At 39.9% G+C, this 26,163-nt stretch overlaps 1 protein-coding gene across 1 annotated transcript; it reads left to right on the top strand.

Annotated features, from left to right (window-relative positions):
• The first annotated feature begins 1,114 nt into the window (after positions 1–1,114).
• Positions 1,115–21,868, top strand: LOC124289462 (kelch-like protein 8). Its single transcript, XM_046726078.1, is given in 10 exon segments — positions 1,115–1,565; positions 11,491–11,994; positions 11,996–12,133; positions 12,136–12,652; positions 12,806–12,949; positions 13,687–13,798; positions 14,073–14,241; positions 14,721–14,880; positions 16,669–16,871; positions 17,784–21,868. Coding segments are annotated over 8 exon segments (1,611 nt in total). The 5' UTR covers positions 1,115–1,565; positions 11,491–11,772; the 3' UTR covers positions 16,818–16,871; positions 17,784–21,868.
• The last annotated feature ends 4,295 nt before the right edge of the window (positions 21,869–26,163 follow it).

Raw genomic sequence — 26,163 nt, 5'->3', positions numbered from 1 at the left:
GTCAAATACGCTGGAATCACGCGTCATGTAACATCCTGTGTCTAACAATTATACTACCCATGATTCTAGATTTCACCATGATTTGAGACTTACACTTTTTCTGGGTTTCCCGACGCATCATACTGTCGTATAACTGATGAATGAAATACTGTCAAAATGGTTCCTTATTCATGTTCAAACACAGATGACTTTTTTAAACCATGTTCAGAAAGAATAATCTTAACCTTTGAACAACCTTTGTGATTGGTCACTATTGAACCCAAGAGAAGCATGTTGTTGTGTACCTGATAGTCACTTCCTATGGGCTTTATCCAATGGCTGTGATGGGTGTTATGGTAAAAGATCAGCAACTGCTTGTCAGTGTAATCCGCCAGCCCGTTAAAACCTCTTATCACACTTCTATAATGTTTATTGAGGCAACAGATTATCCCTCGTGCTTAACAGAGCCCAGCACCCCCCCTTCCACCCTCATCCCTTCAATGTAGATGCAAATTTAGATTTGGGTTCAATAGCTGCCCTGTGGGATAGATGTGTATCTCCCTTCAAGTCTTTTTGTGATCTGTTTGTGGAAGTAATTTGTTAATTGCCGTTGACAACCTCACAGAAATGTGCTGAGTCTTTTTCAGCCTTTCATGTCTTGACCAACTGTCTATCCTGTTTGTGTCTAGATCTTTTGAAGTCACAGTCGTAACTGTAACACGTATCTACTGGTTTGTTTCATGTTAGATAATATCAGATGAAGCCCAAAGTTTAACTTCCAAAGCTACAAATTTCTCAAGTTTCTAATTGGAAACAGTTTTTATATCTTTCAAATATCTAAAATCCAATTATCTGGAAAATCATTTGACAAATGAGAAAGAGACCTCTGGGACAGAAAAGCTATTTTCAAGAAATTTGATTTAGGCAAGACACATAAAGGAACAACATTCTCATTTCTGGTAAGTCTTTAAAAAACTTTCCATGACAATAATCAATAAAGTTTCCCCACTGGTAATATCAAGAGTCCACTGAAATGACTGAAAGGGAATAAAAATAACTTCAGCGCAGACAAATAAGTTGCAGTGTATGGTCTACTCTCTGGATCTACTTCTATAAGCTCAAAAGCACAAAAAGAACAAAGTGACCCAGTCTGTTGCTTACCATAGGTCTACTTTGATGATGAAGACCCTCACCTAGGCTTATCCCCACCCCAGGCACACCTCTCCCACCCTGAGGCTTTTGGAGGTCTCAATCAGCTGTAAGATTACCCTCTCTCTGATTGCTTGTGTGGAGTACAAGTTATCTCCATTACGCCACAAGCTGGGAGATGTTTGTGTTGGCTGTCTGAAGCTGATTGCTAGCCTGCCTGCTTGGTGAGGTAGCAGTCCACAGTGAGCCGTTAGACCTAGCCTGGAGGTGGTGGTGGCCAGGCTACATATAGAGGCGCGTGGGGACACATGGCATTTGAGTGTCTGACCTCACGGATACCCTGATATCAGATGCTTACTGACAACCAGCATCACATATCTACCTGCATCTACCTTGTCCGTCACTGGCATAACTAGCAGCATGAGCAGAGCAGAAAGGTGAGATTGTGTTTGTTAAACATGCAGTTGTGATATTGTGTCATACCTTCTCTGTCACATACTTGATCAGTGTGGGATATCTACAAAGGCAGGTTGAGACAGGTGCTTGTGATTGACAGTGTTCAAATTATCATTAGCACTAAGAGGTCCTTCTTATGACTCTAATGTGATAGCTTCAGTATTTATGCTGGGTTGAGAGTGTCTTGATTCTAAATAGTGTGACAGAAAATCTCTAGAACACTAGGACGTCCTATATTTCCTACACCTATTGATACCAGGAATGTTTAGCATTTACAATCATTGTCAGTGTTGAACCCGAGCCAAGATATCTCTTTGATGGTTTTATCAAATATCAAAGTTTAGTGTTTGAGGTGATATGATTGAGGGAGCGGTGAGAACCAAGTGGGGCCTGTAGTGACAGAAGGGTGCTTGCTGGTAAGGTCAACAAAACTCATAGCGTTGAAATGTAGTCACTTCTCTAGTGTACAGTAGTGTTTATACACTAAACACACGTTCATGGTCCTCATATATCCTTGGTTTGTTGTGTGTGCAACATTGTTCAACATGTAGTTCACTGCCATTGTTTGTATTAGGGCTTGACATTAAGTTGACACTTAGCATCAATGACATGTCACTTTGTTTGGTAAAATGTTTGGAATCTAATGTAATAATTAGTTTCCCTTGAGTATGTCAAGGGAACCCACTATTCTCTGAAAAATATTTAATTCTCTCCAAATCATTTCCTATCCCACTTAATTTAAAGATCAAATCATAATATTCCTGTAGAATCTGGCTGATAGCATGTCCCATTCCACAAGGATAAAACTTACCTTAACTGTCATTCACTTGCTCTTGCAGAGGAAATTTTTTATTCCATTTAAATGTAATGCCCTCGAATGTGAATCATCAAAACATTAACAAAATATTATTGTTTATGAACTACTTTAATAATAATAATGTGCCCATGTATATAATGCCAAACTCCACACCAGGTTAGTAGCGCTCACAATGAATCAGAGAGCTAATCATAGCACAGCACATTATTACCCCGCATAACCCGAGCTGCCTGTGAGGCACTAGAAGGTTAATAGTTACATGACCTATCCCACCTTATGTAAATAATAACTACTTTTCTGTTGACAAAGGTACTGAAAAAATGTCTTGACACAATTGATATTTAATACTGTAAACAAGGACCAGACAGTTCTACATGTTCACTATTGTACCATTACGTCATGTGTTCTGTGTAATACACAACTGATAGTGATAGGTGAATTGTACTCATGTACAGGTAGATGAGAAAACAGATTTATTGGTTAGAATCTAGATGTATCCTGCACGTTGATGAAGAGGTTCGAATTTCCCTGTTAAATTCTGTCAGACTGACAATTGGCTGTTGGATTGAGATTTGTGTAAATACAGAGTACCGTTTACATCAGTTTACAAAAAAACATTCATGAACGCTGCATGGATAAAGTATGAACTGGATCTATTGATATTTAGGTACTTATTCATATACGTTTTACTGACTGACTGAGTTTGGTTTTACGCCGCTTTTAGCAATATTCCAGCAACATCACGGCGGGGGACACCAGAAATGGGCTTCACACATTGTACCCATGTGGGGATTCGAACCCGGGTCTTCGGCGTGACGAGCCAACGCTTTAACCACTAGGCTACCCCACAGCCCCCATATAGGTTTTAAGTTGTTTCATGTACTTATACTGTGTGTGAAATTTATGCTGGTCCCTGTGGTCCCTGACTAGTAAAAATTCATTAGGACCACTAAATGATAAGTTTGCAGTGGTCCTGGTGGCCAGTGAATTTTGTAGTTAAAATCTCTGAGTGTTATTTTGGACCAGTACAGACATGACCACTAATTACTGTCGACTCACTGGTCAATTGGTCTAGTGGCAAATTTTGAAAGATTTCTTTCCCTGCTTATATGAGTTCACTACGTTCACATCCTGTTGATGTTCTCAGGTAGAATGATGAAACTTGATCCTGCTGCACTCAGGGGAAACAATCATTTGTCCCGGAGTAGATCAGGTTCCATGGTAGCCATGGCATTGTGCATGTTGCTAAAGCATGTCTTTATCATCAGGAAAACTAAAACAGGGTTAAACAGATTGTATCATCCTATCAAGTGACGCACTTCTGTGTGAAGCGATATCTGTGATTTTGGATATATTTAGATCATGGAGAAAGAATGTGTTTTTAGTGCAGTTTATTTCTCACAGGTGTGTTTTTAGGTTGCTTAGCAATGTAGTTTAGCCAAGAAGAGGATGCTGAGCTTGTGAAAGAAAGTCCCAGAAAACATTATTTCAAAGATATATATGTATGAAATTTTGAAATAAAGAAACTTCCAAATGGAGCCAAGAACATTGCTTCACATTGCTTCACATTGCTTAGATTTGCTTAATTATTCTAGACATGAGTTGGATTAATTTCATAATTTATTCTGTGTTGCCTGGGAGACTGACCATGTCACCATGACTGTATTCAGTCAAGGATCATCTTTCAAGCATGTCAGGGGGCGGTGGGGTAGCCTAATGGTTAAAGTGTTGGCTCGTCACGCCGAAGACCCGGGTTCGAATCCCCACATGGGCACAATGTGTGAAGCCCATTTCTGGTGTCCCCCGCCGTGATGTTGCTGGAATATTGCTTAAAGCGGTGTAAAACCAAACTCAGTCAGCTTAATTATTCCAGACATGAGATGGATTAATTTCATAATTTATTCTGTGTTGTCTGGGAGACTGATGTAGTCAAGGATCATCTTTCAAGCATGTCAACCTGAGTCAGCAAAGTAAAGTAGATTGTATGTTTCCGACTTGCCCTGTATAGGGGTGTATCAATGGTGAGTGAATGTAGGTTGTCGACACTGCATTCAGCAGTATTCCACCTTTATGATGGTGGTCGGTGAATGATCAAGGTCAGACCAGACAATCCAATGATTGACATCATGAACAAGAGTTGAGAAAACATGTGTGACCGAGTCAGCGAGTCAAACCACCCAATCCTGCCACCTCATAAAAGATAAGCATGGGTTTCTGAACACCAGTTCTAACCTGGTTCTTATGATTTTACATGAATAAACATGATTTTAATAGCTTTGCATGTTCAAGGTTTACCAAATTAACGAAAGTCCAGTGACTTGTGGATTTCCACTAAGACCATTAAATATTTGGCAGATTTTTAGCTGGTTATTTTATTGTTTCGGTGAATTGATGAACTAGATTAATTCAAAACCAGAATTATCTTAACAGTAGACTTGTACAATGTAAAATATGAAAAGATCTTGATTTTGAGTAGGTGAGGTGTCTGTATGAATTGAATGACATTGCATAACATTTTGTCAAAGCAAGTTTTGGCCAGACAGGATATATGTGGTACTGTGTACAAGAACAATGGCACCAGTGAGGTCTGTTATGACAGGGACCTTGCCACCTGCACCAGTTGTTGTCAGACAGCCATCAGTCATGTATTGACTGACAGGTGCCTTGTCCTCACTCTGTGTAAGGTCTGGCTGGACCATCATCACCCTGTCTGGCAGTTCCTGGTGAGATTCAGACAGATCAGTTTGGTGATGGAAGGTGTTTGGGAGCTGCACACATCAGTATTGCCGTGTTGATGAGGTAAAGATATTGGATGGAAGGTATTTTGTAAGACAAGCTCTTGTCGTAGGTCACAGGTTGTAAGTGATGAAATGTCTTTTCACAGATAGTTTTCATATGATGATTAATCACTTGGACTTACTATAACTTGTCCAATCCATAGTAACTTATTCAAATGATAATGTAATTCGAATATTTTGGGATCTAATTAGAAAAACAAACATTTTGTATGAATGAGTTCTGCAGTAGGTAAACAAAGATGGCGCTTAACTTGGTGCCGCTGTTACAATACTGTGCATGAGGGCCCCATATTGTGTTTGTTTATGCATGTTTCTTTTCAAAATCACAGCACGACTTTCACATCACTGGTTTGTGTGGCACATATATTAAACTACTGTGTGTGCCAAGACATATCCACAAGACCTTTAGAGACTGGTGTGCGATATAACCTAAGCTGTACATGTGTTTTGCTGCCTATACAATGCATACCGAACCATGATATATTGACATATAATGCTTGTGCCACACTGTTGATAAAGCTTAGGTTTTTGTACCTTGTGTATGAGACCCAGATGATAACAGCACCTGGATGTTGCACTATCTCGGAGCCACGCACTGACATAGTTGTGTAATATGGGTTCGGGGTAGCAGGCCATCCTCACATAAAACGTAGGGCTGGGGAATAAAATCTGTTTCAAATCTGTGTCTTTTTATAGCTCCCAGTTCTTTCTCAGCCTGTTTGCTGGCAATGAAAGACGATCTCTCCCTGGAAGGTAGATATTGTTTGTTATTGCATAATTGACATCTAGTGCCACTGAACTCTTGTTATATAGAAAATGATTTTCTATTTCCTGGATAGTTATTACAGATAAATGTGTTTTGTTTCTAACTTCCTCTAGTCATGTAAAATAATAACTTGTCTAGCCTAACCTATTACTGGTTAAGTTGTAGTAAATCTTGCCTTGTGTGGTTAAGTTGTCGTAACCAAGGGTGATTTCTGCAACAAGACTAGGTAGATCAGGCATCTTGCATGCACAAAAATACCAAAACATGGAACTATCCAGTTGTGTGTGAATGTAGGTGTGTAAGTATGTGAATGAGTGTTTGTCCTCATTGAAAAAAACTTCTTCCTATAAACACCCATGGAAACACACTAGTATTACATGTACATGTACCCTGGGTGTGAGCTACCCCATATGTAACAAGGAATGAGGAAATAAAATATGTAAAACAAAACAAAAATACTGAAACAAAGGAAAAAGAAAGAAAAGTCATGTAATTTAAATGCATTTGATATTTTGCAGCTTATTTATTATCTTTGCATTTAAGGTCAAAACCTTATTTCAATTGCCTTTGTTTTGTCTCTTAATACAGTTTTGACTTGTCACTTTTCACAGTCAAAACATGAATTTGAGAATTCCCCCATAACTGAACATAATAACATCAATACAATATGGTTCCTGATATATATTGCATGACAACAAACATAGCACATGATATCAGGGAAGCCACAGGTAAGTGAAAAATATTTTTTCATGGAATTTGAACAAGTCAGGGAAAGTCGATATTCAGGAAGAAGTCAAGGATACCTTTTTCTTAGAGAACTCTCTGTTGTATTAAGTAATCTTGCTGTACTACCTGGGAAGACAAATGTCATCTATTCACAATTGCATGGATCGTTGCTCATGCTGTTGATCACTGGATTGTCTCGTCCAGACTAAATTATTTACAGACCGCCGCCATATAGCTGGAATATTGCTTAGTGCGGCGTAAAACTAAACTCACTCACTCACTCTTGCTGTAGTTTATTAATGTTCTCACTAGCCAAGAAGTTGTAATGAAACTATTGTCCATCCTTTAAAATACCCGCGAAGATCCGGGGTAGAATAGGTCTTCAGCAACCCATGCTTGCCACAAAAGGTGACTATGCTTGTCGTAAGAGGCGACTAACGGGATCGGGTGGTCAGGCTCGCTGACTTGGTTGACACATGTCATCGGTTCCCAATTACTTCTTTTGCGTCGTGCTCATGCTGTTCATCACTGGATTGTCTGGTCCAGACTCGATTATTTACAGACCTCCGCCATATAGCTGGAATATTGCTGAGTGTGGCATAAAACTAAACTCACTCACTCACTCACTCCTTTAAAAATGTTCTTTTGTTTAGTTCTTATGTACATCTTTTACTTCAAAGTTAAGAACTTATTCCTCTGTTTGTTTCATCCCTCAATATGCTAGTCTTGCTATTCATTCTCTAGACTATCGCTTAGTCTCTGAATACAGTATGTATAATTTTGATCATATGTAATAAACCCAATAAACTGAAAAGGAGCCCCAGTCGGATGGAATCTAGACTTGCTTCATTTAGGACTTTAGTATTGTAGGGAGGGCTAAGCAGTATAGAAAATAATGTGGTTCAGGGACTGTGAGACAGACTAGTGTCAGTTCCATGTTAGTGTGTATGCTGTTCATGGTTTATGTTGAGTACAGTGAGTGGAACAGGAGGACAGGGGCTGTTGTTCAGTTACGGTCCGTTTGATTTCATTTAAGACCGATGAATTGCTCACTAACACAAAATCTAACAATTGCAACAAAACGATCATTATTTTGTTGTCACTTTTCGCTATTTTGTACCAGGGGATACCACTTGCTGGTAGAACAGCCAGGTATTTACCTAAACGATCACGATACGATAGCGATATTGATCAAAAACGGTATTTTGACTTATGCTTTGGAAAACTTAGTAACACCGATATCTTTGGATATATCCTTGTTTCATTTGTGTCAAATATTATTTACATATTTTTGTGTCATGATTAAAAGTTGTTGTTAAATTTAATCAAGCATAGTTATTTTGTTGTGTTTTTATGCTATAAATCAAGCATTAACTCGATTATAAGTAGTTTTGTTTAAAATACTTCTTGCAATATATTGTAACACATATCTCAATATATGCTTTAGCATCGCAAAATATTGCAATATGAAAATTCCCTGCAATACCCACCCCTAATGTATATTAGTGTATTAGTTGTATGAAATTTGCTTTGTCATTGCAACACAAGTATATAGTTTCATTTTCAGAGGTTGTGTATATCAGAATGCATTCTCACTCTGTTCAGCATGTTATGCAATAAGTAGGTCAACAGCTCCAGGGTTGGAGATGTAACTGGTTTCACTGCAAGCTCTTACTTCCTCCTTGTCATCGGGTTTTGTGCAGTGTGAAGCAGGTCTTATTTGTGTGATAAGTGACCTTGAAGAAAGATGCTTGATATTGTCAGTTGTTGGCCTTAACCTGCTTTGTTTCATGTTGAAGAAGACAAATCTGTCCTGATTGTGTCCAATCCGATTGTCCCCATTGACTTCAGTGACACAGGTCCAGTATCACAATGTGTCAGCTCGGGGTTGCTTGGCTTATCAGTAAATAGTTTCACATTGAATGTCAAGGTGACATTCAGTCTGTTTCTTTTAAGATTCTTTTTGTATCAATTAGTTGTTGAGTAGAATTCCAGAATCATTTTAGTGATCCTAATTAAGGGTTCTTACGGTTTATGTGAATTGAAGGTCTCCTTAATGCTGTTAACATTTGGTTTTTAAAATTAGGTTATGACAATGACCCGTTGACTTTCATGCTTATTTTTGAACACAGATCTTCGTTAGTGTTAATAGTATGTCAGCCTCATACCTGTGCTCATTGGTTGTAGCAGTTGTGTGTAGACAACGCATACAAGTGTGGAAGATAACTCTGGCTGTTTTTCACTCACTCACTCACTCTGTGGCACAGTAGAATGAACATGTTTCATTTTATACCATCAGTTGACCTGTTTAACCTGAGAAAATATGTGGAGTTCTGATTAATGCTCTCTTTCAGAAAAAATGATCGATCCAGAAAGTGAAATTATGATGGATGAGATTTGACACTATATCTTAGGGCTAAAAGTTTTGCATATTTTGCATTAATTGTTACTATAAATCGGGAAGTGGGTAGCCTAGTGGTTAAAGCGCTATTCGTCACGTCAATACCGGTCTGGTTCAATCCCCACATGGGTACATTGTGTGAAGCCCATTTCTGGTGTCCCCGCGAGTGATGTAGCTGGAATATTGCTAAAAGCGGCATAAAACAGCAATTCAGTCAGTCAGTCAGTCAGTTACTATAAATCATGACTGTTGGGTGACCTATTTCATGTATGTGAACCAGGTCAAGTAGATGCAGGAAGGAGTCATCATCATGGTTAGTGCTGTTTTTACCTGACATGACACAAGTTTGAGGGGCCACATAACAAGACAAAAGCAGATTTCTTTTCAAGAGTTATCATATTTTCAGTTTGCCCTCTACCCTATAGTTATGGGGATGAGGATGCATCCATAAACCATCGCACAAAAAACAAGGCTCCATGGTTACAGAATGTGTTGTTTGTTTCATTTATGATGAGAATAACAGTACGCGAGAGTGTATGGAAGTGATCGTGTCTTGACGTTGTAATGCCAGTGGGCTGTGTATGATGGTGGCAGCCACTGCTAGACCTTAGCACCTGATGCTGTCAGGTTAGATAAGACTCAGTCTGTATTTCTGTACACACTGCCGATGACGATAGACGAGTGTGTTGGCATGCAACAGGTAGCTTGAGGGAGGTATGCTAAGCTCTCTTGCTGAACCTTCTCCCTTCTAACTGTGGGAAAAAAGGTGACTGCTTAGATTTAGAAAACAAAAATAAGCCAGTTGAAGCTGGTGATTGTTACCATATGCTGTTTGATGATAGATGTGAATACCAGCACTCATCTGTGAACATTTCGGCAGGCAATGTTTATGTATTTTTCCACATTCCTCCCAAATATCAATTTCAGCTGACTTGCTTTATATCTGTGTCAGTGATTACTAATGATGTTGGTTTTTAAAAAAATCATGATAAACTATGATAAAATTCTCAAAATATCAGCATATAAATTGCAAATGTCATCGCAACCATGGTTACTGAATTATTGTCATTGTCAGTGTGACATGTTTGGAAAGTGCACACATGGTATATGTATTATTGCTTTGAATGGCATTTTGGAAGTTTATTAGTTATAATAAAGGCAAGATGCTTACTGGATGGCATTATCGCAGGATATTTCACTTTTGCTTTACTTTACAATGGCATAAGAATCTATACCAAAATAAATCATAATGTAATTGAGAAATTGTCATCTATAAAGCATCTTCCCTGACTGACAGACATTGACAAATAGTATAAAATCCAAAATTGTTTACCGTGATGACCCCAAAAAGTATCAGTATTGTATTGACAGCCTGTCAGTACAGGTATGCTAATGCTGCTAAACTATAAATTATGAGAAACTTTTGAGACCTAAGACATGTAATTTATAAATTTTTAAGTAACTGGAACTATCACCTTTGATCTGTTGAATACCACTGAAGTTTGGAATCATGTATTATCAACTAGAAGTGTTCTCACAAATGAATGCACAATGTCAGCTTATGTTGATTTTTGGAGCAGAATGAAGTACCCCATGCTCATTAACACTGGACTAATGAGGTCAGGAAGCTATCAGGTGTGTCGTGTATGTTTCTGTGCCATTGTTCCCCTGTAGTTTGGGTTGTTTAAGTAGCTGGAATAGTGTGGATTGTTGGATAAAACAACATTCTTTCACTGAATACCACCAGGCTCCTATTAACTTCTTTCTCTGTTCCATGATTACAGGTTCCAGATTTGTGCACATTGTATTGTGTATAGTAACAAATACCTCGACAGGGAAACAAAGTACAGTGAACGTGTTGAACATGTCTGCTTGTCACTTTTAATATTATATTCTTTCAACACTGGCAATTATACAGTACCTCTGTTTAGTTGACCAAAATGATGCAGATTTGAAAATCGTGAGAAAGAAGAATTTTTTATTGGTTTTAATTCTGAACCCTGTCCATGGTGATTTTGACAGTGATTGTCTTCTGCCAGTCAATGGAGTTGCTCCCTTTGTTGATGGATATATTTCAGAGATTTCAATCCACAGTCTCAGACCTACTAATGAAAACTGACTGACGGCATAAAAAATGTCCTGTGTTTACAAAGTGCAAAGAATCTTCAGCAATGTTGGTTAACATTTGATTGCTGATTCCATTTGAATGATTGTCGATATATATTATTTGGTCAGTTTCATCAGCAGGTTTGAGCCTGCCTGTTCCACAGTCACAGGTTTCAGAACACTGACAATAACTCACTCTCCCTCACTCACTCACTGGTAAGGTCACATGGAGCACATGAGCTTGGGTGGATTGTGCTTATTACTAACAGAGCGTGCATCTTGTATTTTTCAGAGCAAAGAAGACTCCTCAGCTTGTTTTGGCATGGCTTCTTCAGCTCTCAGCTTGGGAGGAGGTGAAGGCCGGGTGGGTCACCAACCCGGGGTCACACAGCTCTAGTATGCCTCAGAATCCTCCTGTTCCTCTGCTAAGGACAGCCTGCCCAACCACGCGAGAAAGGCACCACCAATCCCGGCCAGCCCTCCAAGAGGAACCACTCCCACAAGTCCCCAAGGCCAAGTTCTGAGTACCATTCCTTTACGTGGTGCATCTGCTGCGCCACCAACAAATAGAAAGATGTCACATGACTCTGTCACAGAGCGTTTGAACCTTGACATGACATCAACACATACCCACGAAGAAAAGAATTTATGGAAGGACAGTTTCAAGACACTGTTAGAATTTTATGAGAATGGACAGTTGTGTGATGTTGAAATTATTGTTGGAGAGAGGTCATTTAAGTGTCATCGAACAGTTCTGGCATGTGCCAGTTTGTATTTCAGGGCAATGTTCATGTCCGGAGATGGCGGAAAGTAAACAGGAAACCGCCACTATCCATGACATTGATGCTCATGCAATGGAGAAGCTCATCCAGTTTGCGTACACTTCGAAAATAACCTTGACAATAGACTCAGTCCAGCAGCTTCTGCACGCCAGCCATCCATACTACAGATGGAGGCAGTTGCTCAAGCGTGCTGTGACTTCATGAAAACTCAACTAACCCCGTCAAATTGTATTGATGTGCATAACTTCGCTGAACAGCATAATCGTGTTGAACTAATGAAGACAGCCACGGACTATTTGTTAAGTCATTTCTTGGAGGTTGTGGAAGGTGGAGAGTTCAAGGTCATGAACAAGAAGTTGCTGGAGAAGTTGATATCTTCGTTTGATCTGAATGTTGAAAATGAAGTACAAGTTTATGAGGCTGTGATCAGCTGGGTGAAGAACGACCTTGACACTCGATGTGAGTTTCTGCCGAGTTTGCTGGAACATGTAAAGCTGCCCCTGGTCTCGGCCACATACCTGATGGAGACCGTGGAGAAGGAAGACCTGATGAGGAACAGTCTTGCATGTCGGGACTTCCTGGATGAGGCCAAGTATTTTCGCATGTCACAAGTCAGCTTAGTACCAGGGGTCAAGGTCACTCCTCGAACCAGAGAGAGAAAGAGCTATTCGGGTTAGTATTGCTAATACAGACTCTCTAATGCATAAGAGTAGGTTTTTCCAATGTATTTCCAAATATTATCAATTTCCAGTTGATGATATTCTGATAAGTATGGTATTTTGTTTTAATTTGTAACCATGGTAACATATCTGTATATCTGTGCAGGTGTGTTGTTCTGTGTGGGAGGTCGTGGAGCTACTGGGGATCCCTTCAAAAGTATTGAGGTCTATGATGTCTGCCGCAACAAGTGGTTTCACGTTGCAGAGATGCACACACGCAGACGCCATGTTGGTGTATGTGCTGCCAATGGTAAGTAGTGTTTTGTGTCGTAGAGTTGTTTATGAAACAAGTTGCTAAAGGATTAGTCTTGGTGCGTCAGTTTTTATGCAACAAATTTGGCTTGTGTCTTGGAGAGTCAGTATTGGTTATGATACAGTTGTGATGTAGAACATATGAGGTAATGTCATTCTTCAGGACAATTACAATACCTGAAACATGTGAAATAGTGGTAAAGGTGTATTGCAGACTATCTGCGGGTTTTTAAATTATTTTTATCTCATTCCGGTTACACTGTCCCATGAAGACCATTTGAATAGCTGATACATCAAGTTGATCGTGACCTGTCAGTGGTCACCATGGTTTTTGCCTGATGTGTTACATGTGATGTGCATTTGTCCAGCATTAGAACAATCCCCAGCCTCTCCTATAGAGGCAATACAGGATCTGATCATCAGGAGTTAGTGAGTGAGTGAGTTTGGTTTTACGCCGCTTTTAGCAATATTCCAGCAATATCACAGCGAGGGACACCAGAAACGGGCTTCACACATTGTACCCATGTGGGAAATCGGACCCGGTCTTCGGCGTGACGAGCGAATGCTTTAACCACTAGGCTAACCCACCACCCCAGGATCATCAGGAAGACTGATTGTTTAGTGTGTTATCACTGACAGTATGGGTGTGCTCATAGTATTAGTCACTGGATTATTTGTTTGTCTCCGCCATACAGCGAGGTGTTACCTAGCATACAGACAAACCACATGTTTCAGGTGTGTTGTACGCTGTTGGCGGACATGATGGCAATGAGCATCTCAGTAGTGGAGAGGTTTTCGACCCCAAGACCAACAAGTGGAAGAAGATAGCACCCATGAGCACACTCAGGTAAAATAGCCTCTAGTATCATAAACAACAGAATAGATGTACTGGAACAAGATCGTTTTGTGCTCCCTCACTCACAAATATACAGGATATTTTTGTCCTCGCTGCATGTTTTAAGAACTGTAATGGTATTACATGAGCAATATTGTTTGCTGTAGTAGTTTTAAATTATGAATAGAGCTTAGTTACTCATAGAGTCCTTGTGTGTAAGATTGAGTTATATAGCTGTCACCTTTATATAGGACAGTGTGAATAATGAAGCCTCCCTTGTTTTCAGACGAGGTATAGCGCTATCGTGTTTGGGAGGACCTGTGTATGCCCTTGGTGGCCTGGACGACTCCACCTGCTTCAACACTGTGGAGCGGTACGACCCCACCACCAACAGCTGGACCCAGGTGGCCCCCATGAACATACCCAGGGGAGGTGTGGGTGTAGCACCCCTCAAGGTGAGGCCTTGGGACACTTGTTAGAGAAAGTCTATCGCTGTATGAGATGTCATTAGTTTGTACATAGGCATCTCAATATGTTCTCAGTAATAGCTGGAAGATTTGTAGTACATACTATATGTCATGTTTGGTATCAGTGGATTGTAGCAAATATTATGATGATGATTCGTGTGCTCTTTATGTTGTTGCTGTGTTAGGAGGAATGGGTTGTGCAAAACGGTTATGGTTAACTTTCTTACAATACATTGAAAAACATATATGCATATGAGGACCATATTTGGCACAAATGTGACGTGAAGAACATAATATTCCTACATACAGTAAAAATGATCTAATAGCATAGAGAATGGCTGTTTCTGAATGAAAGTTTTTTGTTTGAGTTTACATTTTCCTTGGGATTAGAATACTTCAGCTAATAGTTTGGCTGATGCATCGTTTATACAGATTTTCTTATCTGTCCGTACTCTTCATCTGTTCAGGGTCAACTGTATGCTCTTGGCGGGAATGATGGCACTAGCTCCCTGGACAAGTGTGAACGTTACGACCCTTTCACCAACAAGTGGACCTCCATCGCAAGCATGAACAAGCGGAGGGCAGGGGCTGGAGTGGCTGTCTTGGATGGGGCTATTTTTGTAGCAGGTGGGAGGCAGATGCTGTCATTGCTGTCTTGGATGGGGCTATATTTGTGGGAGGCAAGGGGAGGGTCTTGGATGGGGCTATGTTTGTGGGAGGTGGGAGGCAGATGCTGTCATTGCTGTCTTGGATGGGGTTATATTTGTGGGAGGCAGGGGCTGGAGGGGCTGTCTTGGATGGGGCTATATTTGTGGGAGGCAGATGCTGTCATTGCTGTCTTGGATGGGGCTATATTTGTGGGAGGCAGGGGCTGGAGGGGCTGTCTTGGATGGGGCTATATTTGATGGAGGCAGGGGCTGGAGAGGCTGTCTTGGATGGGGCTATATTTGTGGGAGGCAGATGCTGTCATTGCTGTCTTGGATGGGGCTATATTTGTGGGAGGCAGGGGCTGGAGGGGCTCTCTTGGGTGGGGCTATATTTGTGGGAGGTGGGAGGCAGATGCTGTCATTGCTGTCTTTGGTGGGGCTATATTTGTTGGAGGCAGGGGCTAGAGAGGCTGTCTTGGATGGGGCTATATTTGTGGGAGGCAGGGGCTGGAGAGGCTGTCTTGGATGGGGCTATATTTGTGGGAGGCAGGGGCTGGAGGGGCTGTCTTGGATGGGAGCTATCTTGGATGGGCAGCTAGAGAGGCTATGGGGCTATATTGTGGGAGGCAGGGGCTGGAGAGGCTGTCTTGGATGGGGCTATATTTGTGGGAGGCAGGGGCTGGAGAGGCTGTCTTGGATGGGGCTATATTTGTGGGAGGCAGGGGCTGGAGAGGCTGTCTTGGATGGGGCTATATTTGTGGGAGGCAGGGGCTGGAGAGGCTGTCTTGGATGGGGCTATATTTGTGGGAGGCAGGGGCTAGAGAGGCTGTCTTTGGTGGGGCTATATTTGTTGGAGGCAGGGGCTGGAGAGGCTGTCTTGGTGGGGCGAGGGGCTGGGATGGCTGGAGAGGCTGGATGGGAGCTATATTTGTGGGAGGCTAAGGGGCTGGAGAGGCTGTTTTGGATGGGGCTATATTTGGTGGGAGGCAGGGCTGGAGAGGCTGTCTTGGAGGCAGGGGCTAGGAGCTTGGATGGAGGCTATATTTGGGGAGGGGCTGGAGGGTCTTGGATGGGGGCTATATTTGTGGGAGGCAGGGCTGGAGGGAGGCTGGGGCTGGAGGCTGGATGGGGCCACTTGGAGGGGGCTATTTGGATGGCTACTATATTTGGAGGCAGGGGAGGGTCTTGGATGGGGCTTATATTCTTGGATAGGCTATATTTGGCAGGCTGAGGGTTGGATGGATGGGGCATATTTGTGGGAGGCAGGGAGGCTGGAGGGCTGTATCTTTGATAGAGGCTATATTGTGGAAGGCAGGGGAGGAGTCTTGGATGGGGCTATATATTTGTAGGAGAGCAGGGGAGCTGGAGGGGTTATCTTGGATGGGGCTATATTTGTGGGAGGCAGGGGCTAGAGGGGCTGTCTTGGATGGGGCTATATTTGTGGGAGGCAGTAGTCTTGGTTCGGGCTGATGGTGCTATATATGTAGCAGATGTGAGGCTATATTTGTTGGCCTTAGGGACCACATAGGGAGGCAGGCAACGTCTTTGTAACATGTAGGAATTGCACAGGGTAACTTGGATTATCTGTGAATTCCCTTTTATTTAAAATACAAGGAACCAAATGTAGATGTTGGAATCAGATTTTCTATGGAAGAGGTGCTAATTAATGAATGATGGTAACTGTATATGATTACAATGAAATTTACAATTATTGTATGAGAGAATTAAAGTCACTGAATGTAATTTTGATGTAATATTGTATTTGCAGGGGGGTTTTCGATGACAAGCACCTCTGGACTCCAGTCATCTGACCCATCGACTGACACATGGAGTCCCATCACTATAGCATGTCCTGCTGTCGATAGGTGGTGTAGTCAGGCATGCTGGGGCAAGCTATATATGCTGTGGGGGGCATGATGGCTGCAACTATCTCAACTCTGTCGAGGGCGTCTGACTCACTGAAGCAGACACGGAGGTATTTTGATCCTTTCCTTCATTCCTTTGTTGACTTCCCTAGTAGTGTAGCAAATCTTTTTCAAACTGGTGATGGAACAGCATTAGGACAGGATTTCTTTCATACAGACATACTTTGACGAACCATTTGCATCTTATTTGCATCTTCTTGTACTCATATAGAATGTGGTTTGAATATGAACACATCACCCTTCCCTTGTATTATATCCCCCCAACTCACTATGATGCTCTCGTCAGCACTGACTGTCACCTGTGTCATCAGTACCAACGTCTGTGTTGAAACACTTCTACAGTCAAAGCATCGTCTATATATCCAGTAGCAACAATTGTTTAGTGTCATAAATATTGTGCTGCAAGCATAGAGAAATAGTGGATATGGCACATTTCACATTGATACATGTATAATGAAATTAGATTACAGTGACCTGACAGCAAGGCATTAAATATTGCTGCTGCTGCATTGTATAGGAGCCAATGGACAGGGGATCAGATGGTCAACATGGCTGCACAATGATTAACATGTTATGCTGGTGTGTCGATATACCCTACAATGGTTGTTCACAATATCAAATTCTGTCCGTCTACTCAAGACTGTCCAATAGGCTGCAGCAATGCATATGCTTTTATTATTGTGTATTCTTGTGTATAGAGTTGTGTGGCAATTAGCTCAACATGCTCAAATGCACTGGTTTGGATACAACCCAATATGTAGTACCTAGGCTATAGTCTAATTCCTCAGCATCAACACCTGTTGTCTCGAGGTCAAGTTAGGAAGCTTTTTACAAAATGTGGTGCATCATTAATGTAAATCACAGAATTTTGATTTACTTTTATTTTGCTGTGCATTAGCTTTTTATCATTTGGCATTATTGTTGCTTGTTGTGACAGAGTTTGCTCCCTTTGTTGCAGCTGGTCGTCTGTGAGAGGGATCCAACAGTATCGGGCAGGGGCAGGCGTTGCCTTCTGTGACAGCCCACTAAAAACTATCCGCAAATATATGAGAGGCATGATGCTGGAGCGTCTACAGTGTGTCTGATGTGTCACAAACAAACATGCCCAAAATATTGCGGGACATCAAAATGAGGCATTTGGAAAAATGGCAGCCTGTCTTGATACAAACAACATGATGGAGGTAGTCTACAGATAATGATACATTGTCTTGGCAAGAGAGGTCCTGGTGGAGGTGGCAGACGACACCACAGATGCCCATTTCTACTCACCTTGTTGGAGTTATTGTACAGAAGATCCATCATTCATGGGATAAAGTGGACAGGGTTGAAGCAGATATCATCATCTATGATGACCATGGAGAACAGGACTCCTAAAGATGGCGACTACATGATGACTGAGGTTCATCTGATTGTCCTGAAGGACATCTATCACTACTCCCAGAACTCATCCCTGCACAGACATACTCAACACCCTCCACACACAGTTCCCCATGTCTGCTGTACACGTATTGGCTGTTTATTGTTGCCTGAAGCACAGCAAGGACCAAATGTCATTAGCTATGGGTTTTTAGTAGACATAGTTCCACCTGTATTTATTTTTCCAAGGTCACACCCATCACAGCTTAGTGTGCTTCTAGCTTTGTCCTCTTTCAACTTGAAAATCAAATTCTGCTGTGATGAATGCAGACTTTTCCATCCATTATTGTTTATTGTTTGCATGACAGGATACATGTTGTTGTGAAAGAATTATATACATTACCTTTTTCAGTGGTGTATGTTGTTAGTCGATTGTTGTTGAGATGTTTTTCGGAAAAAAAAATCCTGGTGAAATCAGATTTTATGTAGTTGATTTCATGATTATAATAATGACAGAGATCAAGAATTTTTAAACTGGGTAATAATTTTATTTAAATGTTAAATTTCAGACTGTGATAATATGAGAATTATTTCATGGGATATATAATAGTGCAAGTTTCACAAGTGATAGATAATATGCTACCTAGTATGTTGTAAGTAGGATAAAATTTTGAGTTCCAAGAGGTACAGTTCTTGTGCTATACTTTTCCAGAGACATGCTAGGACCATCACAGAATTATCACAGGAGCATGACAAGAACTCGGAATAGATTTTATGTGATAACTGGGACCTGCAAGTTGGTTACCAAGGTTACCAGACAATACCGGTGCATGTGATATTGAAGTCCTTCACCTTCCTGATGCCATAATCAACAATTATCAAACTATTTTTAGAAGTCTTAGATTGAACTCGAAGATTTAATAACAGCAATAAATATATCTTTATTTCATTTTACATGTAGTATAAACATATATATTTAGAACCTGAGACAGTTGTGGTACAAGATGGTGATATTTATACTACCCCTTGATATTTACATAATAATGTTATAAAAAAGACTTTCCTGGATCCACACAGCAAACAAGGTTTTTCTTGTGTCAAGTTTGAGGGTTACGCGCCATCATAGTCCGGTTTGCTGATGAAACTGGATCAGCGACATCAGGCCTGTGGTAGGGTGAATGGACTCAAGTGTTGACATATCAGTGCATAATTCTCAATAAATGGTGCAAGCTAGCTCAACGAAACTCTACCTGGCATTTCGTAACTTGTCTATTGTGTGTGACGTGCTTGGGTTGACCTGTCAAATTGTAAGTCATTCACTGAACTTACTCTGTACTGTGGCAGTGCTCTTCATGTGAGAGAAGCTGACGAATGAATGATTTGAAAGTTAACTGTTTGATTCTTAAATCAATCGACAGCATTACACCAAGACTTACTACAGCATGGAGAATGAAGTAAGCCTTTTAAAGCACTGCACTCAAGATACTCATTATATTCTCTGGCAGTAAAAACACAGAATTACCAACTATTCTTATATACAAATTTACAGAGTGGTAAATTCTTTGTACCACTTTATTTATGTATGAATTATCTACTGACATTGTTGATATTTGTGTGGGAGTGGAAAAGCTTTGCTTGTGTGTGTCAACAAGTGCTCAATACAGTAATTGCAATGTGTGCAATAACGTACATGAAAACTGTGCTAGGGGCGACAATCTGGATGTATGTCACATGACGCATTGTGGTAATATTCTCACTGATTATACGACAATCGCGTTTCCTACTTATCTGATTTCACAATCAAGCTCTACGCACAGGACATTTTGTTCCTCATCACTGAGAACAGCTGTACAAAGTCATATAACACTCTCACCTGTAAATTGTCTAACAACGGAGTCCATGACAAATTTTTATGGATAACAACTAATCCATTCCCAAGTTCTTGAAAGTTAGAAAAATTGGACTAACATAAATACATGACACGTTTTTATAGATAACTTCTTTTTATTCTTTATACGTCGTTTTCATTCACCTGAATGAGGAGAAAGAAGAAAGAATTAGCTCTGAAACGTATAAAGAATAAAAAAGAAGTTATCCATAAAAACGTGTCATGTATTCATGTTTGTCCAACTTTTCTAACTTTCAAGAACTTAACAATGGAGTAGTGTTCATTATAATTTTCAATCAAAATGTTACAACTCATAATTTTCATCAGTGAGGCAGGACCATTTTAAAATTAGGTTCAACTATTCTGCGAAGTGTTAAAGGGATAAAGAATAAGGATGAAAATTAAAATTGTTTTTCATTTTGGATGGTGTTTTCCAACTTTCCTGTCACTGTGACTGTGTGTAGGGTGGGTCTATGCTGCTGAGGCTGGTCTCCTGTATCGTGTGTATCAGGAGATGTTGGATGGAGTACAACTGAGAGCGTGTTAGTGTAAGGACCACTCGTTCTCCATGGGGAGGGGGAGCTGGATCAACACCAGCTATTTGTATGTCAACATCCTTTCATATTTTGTCTTTGTGTTCAACAAATATTTGATGTTTGATGTCAGGTAGCTTGTTGTAGCTGAAGATGAATTATATTAAATTATGAAGTAGATGCTGTGCAAGATACAATTTTAAACTTGTTAATGCTTTGTTATTCGGTGGTCTTTGAGATTAGAAGTCAGTTTTATGTGCTCCAAATGTGAAAAATTAATGAATGGTGACCAGTTATTTTAACCTACAATTGTTGGCCATAATGAGTTTCTGAAGTTTAGTCTCCATTGATATCAAAGTAGCAGAAATATGTAAATTAATATTTACAAATCATGTGCACTATTTTTGCCATGTTAGTGTTTAGACTATATTTATCTTGTATTAGACATCGACATTTACACTGAAAACGTGACAGTTGTGTTTTCTTGCTGAGAATAAAAGGGAAGTTTAAAAATAGAAATATACTGACACACTTTGATTTTCTTTTGCTGATGTTTGTGAACATGGCCTCAACACAACAATGATGTCATTTAGGTTTGAATCTCATTTCATGTGTTTCAGAGCTGAAAAACATATCTTGACTGCTGGAAAACATGATTAATCATTTTCATTGTCCATCATTATAACTGATTTCTAGATTAATTCTCAACTTGCAGCAAACAAACACCTGATATTGCGTCTTGCTCTGTCCAAGTTGCAAAACCATTTAGTTTATGGGAGACATGTTGTTGTGTGTGCAAAGAATAGTTGTACAGGAAGTCATCCTTGTCCTGCAGTAGACTTGTTACAAGTGAGGTTAAAACAATAATATAGACCTCAGTGGGTGGGTGGGACAGTTTACTGGGGGCTGGAGTTTGATAATGGAACTCTGGTATTTATGAATACTGACATATGTTGTGATGTAAATATTCCATGAGTTGAGTATTAAACCAGTATTTATTATGTGGATATTTATTTGTTGTAAATATCATTCTCTAGTCATAATATTTTTCCCCGCTATACAGAACAGGCACATGAGATGCTGTACTGACCATGAGACTATTAAGGCTGAATCATGTCATGTTTGTTGTATTTATGTGAAGGTAAATGTTGGGCGAAAGACCTCTCTTGTAAGTAAAGGGTTAATTGGTATCTTGTTTCTTTACACTTTACATTATTCATAAAAGGCTTAAAGATTGTCATAGCTGATGGTTATATTTTCCAAAAATGGAGAAAATAGAAATTATATGCAGGGTGGAAATAACCCATTGCCCGACGTCCGAGTCAAGTGTTTTTTTCTGTCGGGCAAGCAAATTTGTATATTACGCTGTACCGGTGTCCAGTTGACTTTCCAATGTTAATAATGTTATTTATTTAAAAGAACAAGAAGAAAACGTCCAGTATAGTGGAAAAATTATTAGGGCAAGTGATTTTACATGTGCCACTGTACCGGAGTACACTAGCAATTTTAAAGTTATTTCCACCCCTGATCTGTTGAAAAGTATGGGGAATATTCTTAAGAATGATTGTTTCAGAAAACATAGAGGAATCCCTGCAGCAAGGACAAAGTTATCTATGTACGCTCGTCCTCCGTCTTAGGCGTTACATTACAGTTAGATTAGGAGTCTGCATGTGTTACCACAGGTACACCTTAAGGTTATCAGCTGGAACCTGTGCTCTTTGTACAAGTATTTTCTGTATAGCTAGAAATCCATGAACCATCTTGTATGTGCATTCTGTGACATGGTGTCAGTGCTTGGTGGTGTCCCACTAGTATCTCCCGACGTGTGACTGGCTCTCGTGTCGTTGTCGTCTTTCAAACAGCTTTAATCAAATCTCAAGTACAGGAGTTTATGATTATAGTGCTTGTGCAGATACTTGTGATTTTTTATCTGAATATGTCATTGTTTTCCAAAAAAAAGTGTTAGCAAGGTTTTTCAGCTCAATGTTCGACTTGACATATCAGTTGCGTTAATACAAAGAATTGAATTGTTAACTAGTTATTTAAATTGAGTGATATTGACAAAACAAACCATTTTTAGGTAGAAACTTACCACAGTTGGTTGTGAATTGGTGAAGCATTTAATGCAAAATATAAACTGATTAAGGGATTCGAGTAGTTCTGTGGTTTCAATGTTACCAAGCCACATGGCATGTCCACTCTTGTACAAGCCATGAGGCAGTATGATATTAGCATTGACCATGTCACCTGTGTGTGTATATAGAAAACTATGTGCAACTTTGATATCAGCCATACATACTAGCCTGGTTGCTAGCAGCAAATAAAACTGTGCCAACTATGATATATTCTCCTGTTTTCTGTGAACCCTTTCAGTGACATACAGAGGATGATGTATGACTGAGCCATCAGAGTTGCTTCCCTTAGTGAGATTGTTGAGATCACTTTGGAGCTCATATCCAAGACTGATCATCATCACGATTCCTATCTTTGAAGGCCATATCCATGTAGGTTTCGTCAAAGTGGGCTCCTACAGGATGTCATATAACTGCAATACGTGTGTGTGTGTGTGTGTGTGTGTGTGTGTGTGTGTTTGTCTGCATGCTAGTCAGTAAATACTTAATCATTCTGAAAAAAATATGGTGTCCTGCGAAACAGCTGAACATCAGGAACCCCCATTATCCCACGATTGTCATTTGCTACTTAGTGTGAGGATTTAGATTCTAGAGTTCTAGCATTGACGTGGAAATTGTTTGGATATGATCTCACAAATGAAAGAGGCTGAGTCCTCTTACAGTGTAAGGTTCCTGTGATTGACAGAGCATATTGTCTTGGATTGATGTGTGTATCTTAAGACACTGATTCCTTATACAGAGTGACATCGTTCTGGTTGAGACTGTTTTATCTGGTTGTGATGGGTATCTCAACAAGGCAACATGGGACTGAGATAAACCTTTATTTCAACTAACAAATTCAAACTAAATATTTTATGACAATGACAACAATGACAAGTATTTACATAGTTCCACAAGTCATATAATAGAAATTGATGTATGGAAGCTCATAAATAGGTAACATCTCGATAATTATCAAATGTCGAAAGTCTGTAATCCTTTAGCTCATACTTGCCTAATACGGAGTGCTCGTAAGAAAATAATTGCACCGGTTTACCAGCCTGACATAATTATAGTTGCATACTGTTACATGTGTCTGGTGAATACGAGAAAAGTTGCTGATAAATATTGGTGAGATATTAATATAAATATATACTTCACAACATCTGCTGCTAAATATATATGGAAAGTCTTACGGTCTAGAAGCTTTCATAATGGTGACTTGTACAGTGCCAGACACTTCATAAGCCAAAACATCAATCTTGTGAACTAGAGGTGAGTTCTATCCCAGTAGATGACAGCGTGATACTATTTACTATATACAACACAACACCAGTGCACCGATACCAGTATAGGAAAACACGGATACCAACACGGGTACCATACAACATAAGACCCACGACATGAAACCTGATTTATCGAAATTCAAATAAATTCATCCAGGTTAACTAATTCTTGAAAAACAATAATTTGAGGGTAAAATTCTTTGACATATATTTAAACGTCCATAAAACCCTGAAAAGTAATATCATCTACAAAGTTAAATTTGCGGATTAAGACTTAAGATTTGCACCCAGATGTGAATGTTTTATTGTAACATGCCTGACTACAAGTGAATGAATGATGAATCAGCTAGTTGTATCAAGATAATGAATGATTTTACCATCCAAGGCTCCCTTCTCTATGGCGCTCCTGTTCACATGTTATGAGAGGTTCACAATAGCACTCATCACTATGTGGAACTAAGCCAAAGAGACCTTCTCGAAGAGATTCATGATTTTGCAGAGTGCAAAGATCACTTTGTGGATGAAGCCCTAGACCCCTACCACAAAGAGATATTAGCGCTATGTCTTTTGTAAATGTATGCTTAAGTAGAGCAGTTACAACTACTTTAGCTCTAAGATTGCCTAGTGGAACGGGGACCTCTCTCTCATATAGCAGTCATAGGTTTAAGAACATATTCTGTGACACAGGCTTGCCTCAGCCATAGCTCTAAAATGTCTCCATGGAGTGAGCACTTGGCTACACAAAGGCAAAGTGGCATTACCAAGGTGTAACTCACATAATCTAGCATAGACTGAACAATTACAGTGCAAACATTGCCTTGTGAAGATAGCCAAGGACCTATCCACAGAACACAGCTGGATCGATCAGAAAATCTTCTGGTCTTTACAAGGATTGTCATCCAACAATAGCATATACCATACACATACACTACTCAAAAGAGTGAGTTTAGTTTTACGCCGCTCTCAGCAATATTACAGCTATATGGCGTCGGTCTGTAAATAATTGAGTCTGGACCAGACAATCCAGTGATCAACAGCATGAGCACTACTCAAAAGAGGTACGAGGACACTTGGTTATGTCATATGATTGTAGTTCATTTGTCATGGCTGATTGGTATTGCAACACAAAAACTACCATATGTTGGTGTCTTGTTCTGAGTCATCTCCACAATTATATGATCGCCATGGTTACCAGGAGACCCAAATCAGCTGACTGATGCTTTGATGCTGAATCAAACACACAATGTTCTGTAGTGGTTGTAATATGATGCTGTAGCACTTCAAACATTAAGATGATGTTTTTTCTATGTTGATGTCACATTCAACACGACCATATTTGACTCACCACATACATATATTCTAAATTCTTAAGGTGAATAACTGACATGACGTGACAAAGCAGCGTCAAGAGATTCTGTATTCCGTGGCAAACAGATCGAACAACATAAACTGTTTCTGTGACTTCTGAAATCTGCGGGGCGGTGGGGTAGCCTAGTGGTTAAAGCGTTGGCTCATCACGCCAAAGACCCCGGTTCGAATCCCCACATGGGTACAATGTGTGAAGCCCATTTCTGGTGTCCCCCGCCGTGATGTTGCTGGAATATTGCTAAAAGCGGCGTAAAACCAAACTCAGTCAGTCTGAAATCTGCACACATGGAAAAATGAAATGCCAATTCATATTTAACATCAAAAACAAAATCTTCCCTTCATAAGAAACTCAATCAAAGCCCAATTAAAAATTTCCCTCGTACAAATTGTTTTACTCCCCATGAAAATGTGTTCCAAACTAAACTACCCAAAAGTTTCGTTCAAAATGATCAGATGGTATTAATCTTCATTTTTCATCCAGTCCCAACACAAAAATTTACATTAAAATGCAGGGCTCCAGATAATTTTTCAACATCAGGAGTACGTACTCCTTATTTGTTCAATATAGGAGTACTGGAAAACCTTAAGTGTACATTTAGAGAACTGAATGGAAATTAATGGACTATCAGTAATCTTGTGTTTCGTTTCATATATGCACCACAATATTGATACTCTTGTGTAAACAGGTCAATAAACAATAAAACAATACTTTTTTTCAGATAAATACGTCTGTAAATGATTCTAAGACCGTACACCATTGCTGTGGTGCGTATCTGCTACGTTTTCTAAATTATTT

This window comes from Haliotis rubra, unplaced genomic scaffold (genome assembly GCF_003918875.1).
Source record: "Haliotis rubra isolate DU_JTF1 unplaced genomic scaffold, ASM391887v1 Scf442, whole genome shotgun sequence".
Classification (NCBI taxonomy): Eukaryota; Metazoa; Mollusca; class Gastropoda; order Lepetellida; family Haliotidae; genus Haliotis; species Haliotis rubra.
This window is presented reverse-complemented; position numbering and strand designations above follow the sequence as displayed.